At 42.1% G+C, this 13,962-nt stretch overlaps 1 protein-coding gene across 2 annotated transcripts in view; it reads left to right on the forward strand.

The window, feature by feature from the left end:
• Rcbtb1 (RCC1 and BTB domain containing protein 1) overlaps nt 1–10,781 on the forward strand; it is a 37,881-nt gene extending 27,100 nt beyond the window's left edge. For both annotated transcript variants that reach the window (XM_029468894.1, XM_021182079.2), the window contains 4 exons: nt 1,473–1,599; nt 3,077–3,228; nt 3,615–3,745; nt 8,812–10,781. In XM_029468894.1, coding sequence (XP_029324754.1) covers nt 1,473–1,599; nt 3,077–3,228; nt 3,615–3,745; nt 8,812–8,952 — 551 coding nt within the window. In that variant the 3' untranslated portion in view covers nt 8,953–10,781. The remainder of the gene's footprint in view (nt 1–1,472; nt 1,600–3,076; nt 3,229–3,614; nt 3,746–8,811) is intronic.
• The last annotated feature ends 3,181 nt before the right edge of the window (nt 10,782–13,962 follow it).

The raw sequence follows: 13,962 nt of genomic DNA on the forward strand, positions 1-13,962 counted from the left end.
GTTTTCACCACTCAAAAAGACAAGCACAACTCCCCAAGCAGCCATGCCTCTCCCTCATCCACTTTTCATGAAAAAGAAGAATTAAGCTGCTGCTGAACTTAAGGAGAAACAACATGTTTTAAAATGTATTTTACCATTTCAGTTAGTGTAACATAATGTATATTTGCAATAAATACAATGACCAAAAGAAAAGAGAAGAAAAAAAAAGAAATTTGGTTCAGTGAGTGGGACCATTTGATTATAATCACATTTTTGTTTAGCATACACAGCCAAATAAGTCAGTACAGCACAGCCTGATACTCCATTTGTTCTTCCAGCTGGCCTGAGTATGAAAGGCTTCTTCAGGTCTTTGTATGTTGGTGTGCAGAGATCTTCTTCAGTACACTATTTAATACTGTTTGGAGAGTAAAACTAGACACTGGCCTTATCTCATACATGACTACGTTCCTAGTATTGGTCATAATAGATCAAGAGGGGAGAGGGTCTATTCTGTGAGAAGATGCTGAAGCACCTATGAAAACCTTTGTTTTGAGCGACTGGTTAGCCATCATTCATGCCCTGGACATTCTCACCTTAGTCACTCCCATTCTTTTCTCTGAGTCCTTTAGGCTGTGGGATGAAGGAAGACTGGTCCTTCATATAAGGCATCATTGTTTTTCAAAGCAAGCAACACTCCCGGTTCATCCATTGTTCTCAGCCCCGGACAGTGGACACTTGTCTGCTTTGCCTCAGTACCAGCCTCTGGGTAGATCTTTCTCAGGGTCGTTTGTTATTTTTGTTCCTTCATACATATAAAGTATTGGATGGATTTGGACTGGATCCTCTACTGTGTTCACAAAAACACCACGCTCCTAGGTAGACTCCTCACAGCAGCTCATGTCAGGCCGCGCCATCGATTTCCCTGCAAATGCTTGAGTCCGTATAGGGAAGGACAGCATGGGAGTATTAGTGCTTTACTATGAATTTTCAGAGCTAATGGCTAAAAAAAGTTTCTCTGCTTGAGAACTATTGCATGGTCAGATGTTTTGGATTCTTCACCTTGGTTTGAATATGCCAACTAACTACCCAAATCAGAGCCAAGAAGTTCTCAGTGTTTCAGTCAAGGAAAATTGCGAAGCAGTTAGTACCAGAAGAGAAACTGCTATGCTCATGAGAGATCAGTTGTATCCAATAAACTACCTGTGAGGTTTATTTTTAGTGCATATTTTCATGTTCAGTTACACAGGAAGACTGTCATTTGACTCCCCCATACTCATTTAGGGTTTTTTTGGTTTGTTTGTTTGTTTGGGTTTTTTTTTTTTTGGTAGTTTATAAATGAATTACTTTAATACTGGGAAGTGGGTTTGTCAACTGAGTCATGAGCTTTATTGGCCAGAAATAGAGTGAATGGGACAGCATAATTATCTTTGGAAGCCTTTCATGCCGACTGTCTCTTGAGCTTTGTGTGTTAACAGTGTCTCTGTTGCCTTCAGAGCATGAAGACTTTTTAACAGTTGCAGAGTCACTGAAGAAAGAATTTGATAGTCCAGAAACTGCTGATCTAAAGTTTCGAATTGATGGAAAATATATTCATGTCCATAAAGCTGTTCTGAAAATCAGGTATTTTTGCATGATTTTGGAGCTATCAGTAACGTTAGTATTTCCACTTGTTTATTACAGCACAGAATAGATACTCAGAAGAAATGGCTATGGCAGTACAAAGAAGTGTGGCAACTTAGTGTCTTTAGCAGGTAGTTACGACTTGTTACCCAGGAGGATTTTGACTTGTGTTCATGCAACTTTTAGGAAATGAGGGGAGTATAAATATTTATGGCTTTTGGAATGTTTTGTTTTTGGTTTTTTCTGTTGTTTAGTTCTCTGCAGTCCTGGACATTGTAGCCAGTACTTGTGCATACTAGGCAAGTATCCCTAGTTCTTATCTTTTTTTCCAGATTACAAATAGGCTAGCAATATAGCTCAGTAGTACAGCACTTGTTTAGCATGGCCAGTGCCCTGGTTTGATTTCCCAACCGTAAAAAATGAATGAATTAATAAATTAAAAATAGTTTTTGTAGATACTTTATTTGCATGCTGACTTCGTCAATGAGGATCCTCCTCTTCCGTTCAAGGTCAGGCTGCCCTTCAGGGATACAGATTGCCACCTAGAGAAAAGTTGTTTCAATAGAATAAGTGGCAGGAGTTCCTGAGTGAATGTGAGGGACTGAGCACTAATTAGTAATGATTGAATGATTGTTTACTTAGATTTCCACTACAGAGAAAACACATGAAAACTCAAACCATTGAATTAATCGCTTATGTCTTTGTGGTGGTTGGAGATACAGTTCAGTTGGCAGTGTATTTGCCTACCTTGTGAGAGTCCCAGGGCTAGAACTTGCATTGCAGCAGACTGGTACTTCCCACCATTTTTTGGGTGGAAGCAGCAGAATAATAAATTTTAAGACAGCTGCAAAACTCTATGTTGTTAATTCCTTAGACCAATGACTATATGAACCACAGAAGTAGATGAAAAGATCATTAGACGTGTTTCTGCCTATGACTCTGCTCAACTAAGAGTGTGGTGTGTGTGTGTGTGTGTGTGTGTGTGTGTATCTTCTAAAACTTTTCTAACTCATTACTCCATTACACCTTGCTTAGAAATATTTTTTAACTTCTCAAAGTAACTATCCCTGAACCATTTTTTTTATGACTCTGAATGAATATTATATATTTCTGTACCATATTTCACTCTACCACTAAGCTACATTCCCAGCCCTCACTGTGTTGTTTAAAATGCATTTCTGCATACCTAAAACCAAAAACAAATGATCCAAACATTTGCTTAGAGTGGGGACTGATGGACACAATGCTGTTGAAGTACTAGGAACTTCTAGGCTCTTTAACTAATTGATACTGTTAAGTGGTGATACCAAGATGAAAGTGATTTTAATCAAGTGTACAAAAAAGTCCTTGCATAGCAAATACTTTTGGTGTTAATAGTTAGTGACCCCAGCTTATGCCAGCACAGAAGATAAAGGGTACCTCTAATATCTGTTTATTTGAACTCAGCCTTCCCATTAAGCCTTTGCTTTTGTTGTAGGTGTGAGCACTTTCGATCCATGTTTCAGTCCTATTGGAATGAGGATATGAAGGAAGTGATAGAGATAGACCAGTTTTCTTACCCTGTGTACCGTGCCTTTCTCCAGTACCTCTATACAGACACAGTGGACCTGCCACCTGAGGATGCTATAGGTACTGCATTTGGACTGGCCAGGCCATGTGGCCATCGCTGTCTCCTGTTCTCAGAGCTGTAACATATAGTAATTTACAGGTGTATTGACTTTTATATACTTAAAAAGTATTTAAGTAAACATCTCTAAAATGTTAGTATCATTTAAAATTATGGACATAGTTTGTAACTATAAACTTATTTTAGATTTTTTAATATGAGAGTGTGAGTTTCTGATGCATTTAACCTTTTAGGAATAAAATAAAGAAGAGAATCTCCTCTCTTACTCTTTTACTCTGGAAGAAAGTATAGAAAGTAAACACAAGCTGCTGGCCATGAAATGCCTGTGTTGTCAGTCCCAGCGTCCCAGCACTGCGAGCTGCTGAGATCTCGTTCTTCTACCTTGCAGGCCTTTTGGACTTGGCAACGTCATACTGTGAGAACAGACTGAAGAGGCTTTGTCAGCACATCATCAAGCGAGGAATTACTGTGGAGAACGCCTTTTCATTGTTCTCTGCTGCAGTCAGATATGACGCAGAGGTAACACAGAAGTGCCCCGGCTCCCTCGCCGTCAGCCCACTTCCCGCTCTCCTGTGACACAGCATGGCTCGTGTCACCTCCTTTAGTGACTCAGATGAAACCTGCCTTTGCTTCTTTACGTCTCTGTTCACAGTCAGAGTCACTGTTTGTCTGCTTTGCTTCTAAGGAACTGGCAGGAGGCTGCACAGTGGGCGTGTACAGTGCTGGACTCAGCCGGGCTGACGGCAGCATGCTTTACTTTCAGTCTGCCAATCAGTGCATCTGCCTGTCCCAGACCCACTCTACCGAGTCCACCGTCAGAGGCCCAGGGTGCGGTGGACTTTACATCCGTGTGGGTCTGGACTTCTGTCCCTGTCCTGTAGATCAGTTCCTCTCTGAAGAACTTACTGTATACTACCTCTTTTTTTTAACTTAACAGTTTTTAGTGCACATGCATTGTGTGTGTGTGTGTGTGTGTGTACATGTCTGGATAACTCTGGGGAGTCAGTTTTCTTCTTCCACCTTTACATGGATTCCAAGGATCAAAGGCAGTTGCTAGGCTCTGCAGCAGATGTCCTTACCCACTGAGCCATCTCAGCAGTTCCCATTTTGTGAGTTTTAAACTTAGTTGGATTTCAGAGCTGCATTTCTCAGATTTCTAGAGTCTGATGAGTGTTCTGGAGTGTGTTTGCCATTGAACTTTTCTGACTGAGCCGAGCCACAGACTCTGAGCAGAAGCTGCCCCTGGTTGGGTATGCTACAGCACCCAGTCCACGTGCTGATGCGTGGCAGCTGAGGCTGTTGAACCGTGAAGACAGGCTGCAGGAGACATTGTTAATGAACTCAGAGCTGACCTGGTTGGTGTTACAGATTCATAAAAAGTAGAAGGCTGGCTTTGCTAAGGACATCAGAAGCCTGTATTTTAGAGGTGTTTTGTCATTTGACAATGCAGTCTCCAATAACTGGGAATTTATCAAAGACTCACATTCTGGCCCTTGAGGTGTAGCAGAGGACAGACAGACTTCCTGTCTGTGACACTTAGAGATTGAGTTAGCCATTATGTCTTTTATTTTCAAAATGGATCCTATTTTTGTTTGAGGTTCTTTTATGGTAATAAATATTTCACAAGGTCAAGTGCAGCTGACTGTGGAGTCTGACACCAAATGGAAATGTGGTTAACGTGAATTATAGCTAATGAAAGATGGAGAGGGCTTTGCTTCCCCCCTTCCTATACCACTAGGAGCCTGTGCTAGACTCATTCTTATACAACAGTAGAATTTTAAATTGCATTGATTGTAACTTTAATTGTTTTCAATTACTACTTTTAATGATGGTTCTTAAACACTTTAACCTCCCTTTTAGCCCACCACCCACCAGAGGTAGGGGGGATGTGGCCCTGTTTAGAAAGGTTCTTTGGAGCAACTCCAGTCAGTGTTGTTTGGAAATCAGCAGTTCAGTTCACAGGTTAACAGTGGAAGCTCGAGCCACTGGCAAAGACTTCAAAGACATCAGCAATCCAGTTTGGTAGAGTTGAGATAGCAAACACGAATCGAATCGGCAGTGGTGGCTTCACCTAGTGAGACAGCCAGGCCTCAGCCTCAGCACGAATCAGCAGGAGGGACCAGGGCCAACAGGAACTCCAGAAAAAGTTCTCAGCTGTGCCTCTCAGTGAAATGAAGATACTGAGACCAACAGCTAGCTGTATAAGCAAGCCTAACTCAGCCCCACCTACTGTCCTTCAAGACCTTTTTATATCCCTTCAAACATCATGTGTCCTCCACTGATCTTGCCTTAGCACGTGTGTCTGTCTCAGCTGGCATCACTCTGCCGCAGAAGCAGCTAGATGCCACGGCACACCTCCAGAAGGTTTTTGGTGCAGTTTCTCTCTATGGAGTCCTGACAAATGGAGCTCAACTCCACAGTGTAAAGAGACCAGTACATGCATGTAGTTAGCAAAGAATCTTTTATCACATGTCCTTTCATGTGCTTACTTTAGCAGAACATCTTTTTTGCTTTATGTCTACTTCAGGAAATATTCCTTCACGAGCCTGTCTGCCTTTAGCTTTTCACCTGTGTTCACTTCAGGAAAACACTCCCTCACGTGTTTGCCCCAGCAAAACACCATCCAACACAACTGACTCCAAAGAACCCTTTTCTCTCCATTTGGAGATTGATTCTAGACTCTTCTTGTGCTTCTCCACATTTCCCATGTTCTGTGATCAATCCTGTTGGTTTACAACAGCCAGGACAACCTGACTAGAGGCTCACAACCTAGATCCTGTTACTGGAAATTTGTTCCCCACTTTCACCTAAAAAGTTTAAATGTTTAGAGGAAAAGGCCAGACATGCACCTTTAATCCCAGCAGTTAGAGTGAAGAGAGGCAGGGGGATCTCGGGGAGCTTGAGGCAGCCTGCTTTGTATATGTGCTTTGCGTAATGAGCTGCAGTCCAGCTGGAGCTACACAGAGAAGACCCTGTCTAAAATAAGAAAAAACAAAAACAACCTTACAGGAAGAAGTCGATGCCGCTGCGGCTGGCAGCAGCCCATGTCCTTTGCTCATCTGTGCTTAGGTATAAATCTATTAAGAGACGACTACAAATGAATGTGATTCCCTGGAGCTTGAAACCATGTGGGCAGAGTCGGTGCTCAAAAACACATGCTGAATTGAGTAATTGGATATGTTTGAAACACCAAAAATATATATTGAATGGACAAATATGTTTAAGACACTTCACTATAAAGTACTTAAGATATCATACAAGCCTTACATTCCACAAACATGACACATGCATGTAGAAAGGAGAAGAGTCCTCGTGGTACACTTAGATTGTGACACCGAGCTGTGTGATCGATGAGTGAATGTTTATATTTATTTCCTAATATCTTGAAATGTAGCAAGTGACCATAGTATTGAGTGCTCAAGTCAAACCCATTTATTATGTATGTTGTTAGTTGATCAGAAGTAACTGAGATTGGTTATCAGTTACAAAAACTAATTTTGGAAGCCCAGCTTTCGGTAGCAGATGCTGTGCCAAGAAGATGAAGGCAGTGCACTACTCAGTTACCTGCTTCGTAATCGTCCAACCCCTCCATGCACCTTTTGGGGGAAACTTGAAGTTTATGTATAAAAGAAATGCAGCTTAGTAGCTGTGGGTTCAAAAGCAGCGCTATGGGAACATCCTAGGAATGCCCACCGTCAGACTTGGTACACTTCCCAGCAGCCTTGGAGGAGGAGCACTTCACAGTGCTCCAGCGCAGAGCAGTGCGGAACTAAAGCCCGACCTCACCATCGCAGCTCCTCGGTGCTGCTGCACGGAATGTGTTTACACACCAAGGGGAGCACATGGATTCCCTTCTCACAGGAGAGGTCTGAAAGGGACTCTGGGGGTTCAGGGCTTTGCTTTGAGAGCTAAGCAGTCAGCGTTGTTATTGTTGTACTGGAGAGGGTGAGATTACATCTTCCTTAGCCTCAAAATTCTTAAGATAGCAAGAGAAAGTCTCTCTCTCTTACACACACACATAATTACACATTTAAATATGTTCTGTAAAACAAAAGTGGAGGCCATGCTGGTCTGGAATGTTTTATATTTGATACACTGAGGTAAACTATGCGGTTTTTGCGTTTGGCCAAGCTGGGATGGTGATATTTACCACCAGGAATGGATCTCACTGTTGGGGATAGAGAACCCTGGACAACCTGTTTCACTGGCCGGGTGATCTTTTAAAGAATGAGTAGTGTTTCACTATTACCACTGTAAAGTTTTGTGAAGTAAGAACACCACTGACTAAATAAGAATTTACTGATTGCTATTTTAGCATTTTAAACCAGAGTTTTGGGGTCACTAACCCAGTGTTTTAAGAAAATTGGAAGAAAGAAAAAACAACTTGGTTTTCAGATTGATGACTGGAATACCTTCATCATGAAAGCTTTGGAGTGGGAGCCCATGAGGGCTCGTGGGTAGAGGTCCCTGCCATGCAGCCCAGCAGGGACCCATTCCTGAGACGGAGAGGACCAGCTCTGCAAGGGGTTCCTGCCTCACATACACACAGAATATACTTGTTTTTATTTTGGATTTTTTTCAAATTAGCGATTTTAAAATTTGTTGTTTCCTTTTAATTCCAGTAAATCTGACACTGGATCTACCCTAGATCCACTTTGTAATTTCTCACAGACTTATAAGTTGTAGTTCCTCGTGTGAAGACTGAGCTTTATTTACATGCTCTCCTCCCACAGGAAGGCAAGATCCCTCATCTAAAGGTTGGAGAGTTCCTTACAGCTTACCAGTCAGAGATTTGGTTGAAAAGCTTTTGTTTAGTATTGTTTGCATTCATACATTGGAGTGCTCTCAGTAAACACATCAATCTATTTCTTAAGTTTTTGTTTGTAATTTTGACATAGAAGGCAATACTAGGGCCCTGGTATGTGAATGTGTGTGGTAACAGACACCATTTCTGTACTGTTCTTCACTGTCTAATGTTTGGAGTTGGTGACTTCCATTCACCTATTTGAGAATGCTAATTTGTAAATACACTTGTCTAGGATTCACCACATTCTTATGAACAGCATGCTATAAAATGTCATATATTATTTGGAGCTTTAAAATTGAAGTCATTTTTATTAGGAGACCTGGAAAGTCAAGTTTGTGAGAATTTTGTTTAATACCTTTTTAGGCAGGCCACATATTTTCATCTATTTCCATAAACCTTCTAGTCTTTAAGCTAGCCCACATCTTAATATTCTGCTTTCATAAATGTAACAAAATATGTATGGACTAAAATAGCATTGGGCTTTGTACATTGCTTTGAGATACTTGCAGTATGTGCTAACTGTGGGCGGCCCTAGATGATTTTGTGGCCGTGTGTGGCTGTGTGTGGCTGTGTGTGGCTGTCACACTTGAGTTAGGGAAACCTTGCTTTTCCTGTGCTCTGAGTAGATGGCAGGTGGTGTTCTGATGACACGGTGTGAGGCACCTGGTCTCCAGTGTCTCTTCTGGGAAGGGTAAGGGAGTTGGGACGAGCTGAGAAACAGTTCCCAGTTAATAAACAAAGGCCTCTCCCTGTTCTTGTTTTTGTCGTATGTGTCCAGGATTTAGAAGAATTCTGCTTTAAGTTTTGCATCAATCATTTGACAGAAGTTACCCAGACTGCTGCGTTCTGGCAAATGGATGGTCCCCTGCTAAAGGAGTTCATTGCTAAAGCCAGTAAATGTGGAGCCTTTAAGAACTGAAGCCAAGGCTGCTGGGCTAGGTGTGAGAGCTCTGGGGCACTGGGGGTGCGGTGATCCTGCAGGTAAAGCCCCACATCAGAGACAGTGCTCTGTAGGAATATATGAAGGATATTTGCTTCTTGTGAGTCCGTTTTTTACAACTCTTGTGTCTAGATATGTATGTTTTACATGTGTTTTTCTTACATTTGAACTTTGGGAAAGGATGAAAGTTTACATGCTTTTGTTCTTTTAATTTTGACGAGAGGATGTTTTGAGCTTGTATTAAGAAAGCCAGTAAAATATCCCTAGACCTTTGGCCACAAGCCTTTCCACATGGTCTGTGGGGGCATCAGCACTGTGGGGGTCTCTTAAGAAATATTCTTAATATGCATTAAACCCACTTAAGCAGTCAAGAAATATTTAGGTTTGCTGAGATGCTCTTAAGGGACAGGCACCTAGGGCTGAAAAGATGGCTCAGCAGGTAAAGGCTCTTATCACTAAGCCCGATGACTTAACTTGAATCCCCAGAATCCACATGGTGGAAAGAGAGAGCTGACTTACAAGTTGTCCCTCACTACCACACATGTACCATGTCTACACAAAGGCACAATAAAGGAGAAAGAAGAAGAACTAAAAGATGTGGGTCGCTATAGAGAAGTGACAAGAAGTTCCTGTGAGAAGCTGATGGTAAAAGAGCTTTGCTTGGAGAGGAGAGTGTTACAGAAATTAGAGCCCAACTTCCCCCCATTACCCAACAGTGCTTCACTAAGGTTGTGTTTGAGACCAGAGTTCACACGACCATCCCCCTCTCCCTAAAGTTACTCACAAACACATTCTATATGGCTGCTCTTTTCTGACTTGATGTGATTGTTAAAGCCACCCTTCTTACAGGACTCCATAGAATGCTCACCGTTTTCGGTGATGGGAGGAGTCGAGGCCAAAATCCATCAAAACTTAATTGAAGCTTCACCTTCACCTCTCCAGTCTTGGTTTTTTGTTTTGTTTTGTTTTTTCTTTCTTTCTATAATTGTGTTAGGAATACATTTGTCATACGTTAAGCTAGGGCTCCCTAGTCATGCCTTTCCTGAAAAGGTCATTTGTAAAACACTAGGTCAGGGTGGATGGTGGCTGAGGCACCAAAGACAGGCAGGCATGTGTGTTGACAGACAAGATAAATAGGAACAAGAGCTCAAAGCCCCTCTTCCTGATCCTGTCACAGCTGTTACCTGGTGCATGGGTAAGTGACAACTGCCTCCTTAGTGGCAGTTTTCCTGGCCAGGATGATGAGTGGACATTAATCTGAACTGCTATAGTGGATGGACCTTCTGTAGAACCGCAGGCCTATAGACTTAGAGCCTCAAAGCAGAAACTTTAGAACATTTACTGGTGGTCTTACTTGAAAAACTTACCCACGAAAAAGCACAAATTACACCTGCAAATCCACACCCATAGACAGTTCACCTGACAAAAACGTGCTGAGTTCCCGATCCAGCTGAAGATACACTTTTAGCTTGCTGAACAGCTAGGGTGTGTGTGTGTGTGTGTGTGTGTGTGTGTGTGTGTGTGTGGTAGTGAAAGAAAAGTCCTTTAAAAAGGGTTTGCAATTTTTTTTTAAAATGCAATCTTTTTATTTTTCTACTTGGTTTTGGTTATAATCATAGAAAGCAAGAAACTATTATTGAAATTAATGTTTTCTTCTGATATAATAATGGAAGCCAGAGAAGTCACATTTCTTAAAAGATCCCAAACTGTATCCTTGAAGTTACTGGAACCAGTTTTTATACTTCAGTAATTAGGATGCATTTATGTAATTTCTTGATTGACATGCTAATAAACAATCTCTGAAGGCACACTTGTACAGTTGTAGTTGTTTTCTCTTTAGTAGTATACAGCCTGAAAAAAGGGAGGAACTTGAGGAATATGTAAACTTCAGTGAGAAAAGATAGCCCCCTACAAAAGAACAAGTTATGTGTGGTCCTGAAGGAGAGTGGGTGCCAGGAGCTGGGAGAGGACACAGATGGTAAATGTGTAGTTTCTGTGTCACAAGGTGAAGTAGTTTAGAATGAGTAATAATGTTGGCTATATTTTATGCTGCTGAACTATATATTTTTAAAAGAGTTGATATGGAGAAAGAATAAACAAAAATGAAAAGTTAGCAACCACTATCCTTGTGAGGCACACCAGTTGTTGTGAGAATTGGGCTAACAACCAATAATCTAAAGGAATATTTGCAGAATTTTTGAACTAGCTTTGTACATGAGAGGGTGCATGTGCCATGACAGTCTTGTGATGGTGACAGGACAACTGGTAAAAGTTAGTTCAGCTGTGTGGGTTCTGGCAAAACACTCAAGTTACCAGATTGGTGACAAGTGCTGACCGTCTCACCAGCATTTATTTTCATATAATAGAACCAAATGGATTGGACTCAACAAACAGTTGTTCTGAAGATGTTTTCTGTACAATACGGAAAAACATGAAATGTTAGCTCACCTAGAAAACAGTACAATAAACATGAATGATCATGAACCTGGCTCTGGGTCTGAAAAAGAAATGCACCATTGAATGAGGATCCCTTACATTTATACCCACAGTGCCCTCTGCTGTGCCCTGAGCCCACATACACTTCCTTATAGAGAGGTCATGGCTGTGAGGATTTGGCTCATTTTTCAGTAATAACACAACAGGTTTCTTTTAGCAATTTGCCCCGTATACATCTGCATTATGAACACCAAACATGGTGCTGTTTCTGCTGTATAATCTACTGAGATGAACAGATTCCAGCTGTATGTAAAGCAGCAGAGGAAGCACTAACATAAAAGGGTCCCAGCTGGTTCTGACGGGTGCTCAGATGGCAGTCATTCCAGTTGATCCCTCCTGAAGTGGCTTAGGCAGGCCTTGGTACCCACAGTATTGCACCAGGAGTGATTCCTTCACAAGTGTGTGAGCACACATTACAAACTAGACACCTCGCTGGGACACAGCTCAATCCCATTCTGTCAGATGCATTACTGTGATCCAGAGGATCATGGGAGGAAATGAGAAATGTGGATGTGAGAGGAGTCAAGGGTCGGGAGCAGTGTGGGTACACAGATCTGATGCATACTATCAGGTGGGGAAAGTCTTAGTGCTCCACATCCCCTATTCCCCCTAATGGTGCTCGAGTCAAAGAGCCCAGATTCAAAAGCTGGAGTTGGTCTTGAACATAAAGCATGCCCTTGTAATGACTGTGGCCAAAAAGACACTTTTTTAAAAAGAGTCCGATGAAGACCCACAAAATTGGTAAACATGGAAAAGTGCATTGTGTCTTGTTACAGGCAAGGGCTGCCTGGGACTGTATTAAATAAACTGTGGACTCTTCAGTGGTTTTGACAAGCATTTATTAAGTGTGCTAAATAATGGCAATGTGGTAGTGAGCAGAAACCCAGGGTAGCAGCGAGCAATGCACAGGGTGGAGTCTGCTCTATGCTGATGGAGTTATTAATACTGAGAGGAGACCATGATGAGACCGTCTGAGGAGCAGCAGAAGCAAGAGAAAGCTCTAAGATACCATTTAAGGCTGAGCAAAGCTCCGGTGTTGCTGTCCTTGACTGGGGTGGGCAGGGTAGGCAAGAAGACTTCCTCGATCCTTGGAGAACATGGAGGCCCGATCCAGTTTTCTTGAGGAACAGCTTTTACTGTCAGGGGAAAGCAGGACAAGTGAGATGAGAAGAGAGGAGACAAGAAACACCCAGTCAGGGATGGAGCATGGATGAGCAGTAGCAGGTCAGAGCGGGAGGGGACTGTGGATCTGTCACAGACTGTTTCCTGAGCCTGCTTGCACTTCAGGAGACTCCTAGCATCTGACCTGGTGGTCCTCAGGAGGTAGCAAGGATTCTGAAGTAGAACTTGAGCAGTCCAGGTCCCCATTTTCTTGAAATGAGCAAAAGTTTTGTTGTAAGTCTGCAAGTGCCTTAAGCTGCTGCTTCATCTGCCTTTGCCTTTCTTCCCATTCACAAGCTTTACTCTTGATTACTTTAAAAGAAAGAAAATGGCTTCAGTGTATGCAGGGATTTCATCAGGAGTAGTGTACTGTCTCTAGTCTGATTCAGTTCAAATATCCACTCTGTAGCAACCGAGCCTCAAATGAGAAGACAGCGTAGTCTGAGGAGACAGTCTGTCCACATTCTTGCTGCCTATCCTCACTCACGATGGACACCAGCATGTGTCACATGACTTTAATACCTTCATGGTAGAACAAGGTTACACAGTAGTCACTCATTCAGGGACTAGAGCATGAGGCAGGCCTCCCAGTAACAACTCTTTCAAGAGCACATCTCTTGTTCTAGGGATATTGTTACATCTCAGCTTTTGGTATGATTTAGGAACAGAAAATGTTGACTGTAGAAACCTATCAACGTAATTTCAGTTGGGATTAGAATCCTCACGACTGAATCTTTAGTTTCTGAGTTGTCAGAATGACTGCATACCTGCAGTTTGCTTGAAATAGTCAGCTGACTTATCCAGGACAGAATGACACTATATGAGTTAGTGTCTTGAGGTGCCCCTCTCATATGCAGTGTGACATTTTCCAGACATATAGCTTTCATGCCTAGTGTCACATGTAAGTACCAAAGGAAATACAGTTTTCTGAAGGCTGTTTTTTTAAAGCTAGTCTTATTCACAGACATTCTCAAGTGACTTTTAAAGTAACTTCTCTGCTGACTACAACTGATTATTGCAGAGTTCAAATGAGAACAAGTAACAGAGAATCCAAGTGAGAGAGGCTGTGCACATTAAAGTGATACAGGCAACCTGGCTGCACTTTAGGGAAAACCTACTGCCATATAGTTTTTCTGACAGGCACATGTGCAGAAAAGATCACTGTAGGGCAGTGCGCTATGAGTAAGGGAGAGAAGCTACTTATACCATTCTGTGTGAATCCCTCATCCAACACATGGTCATATTTAGTACTCCCAATCTTCCTGCCTCACCTTTCAACTGCTTGGATTGTAGGAGTGCACCACAGCACCCAGCTAAATGCATCACATTTTG

This window comes from Mus caroli, chromosome 14 (genome assembly GCF_900094665.2).
Source record: "Mus caroli chromosome 14, CAROLI_EIJ_v1.1, whole genome shotgun sequence".
Lineage (NCBI taxonomy): Eukaryota > Metazoa > Chordata > Mammalia > Rodentia > Muridae > Mus > Mus caroli.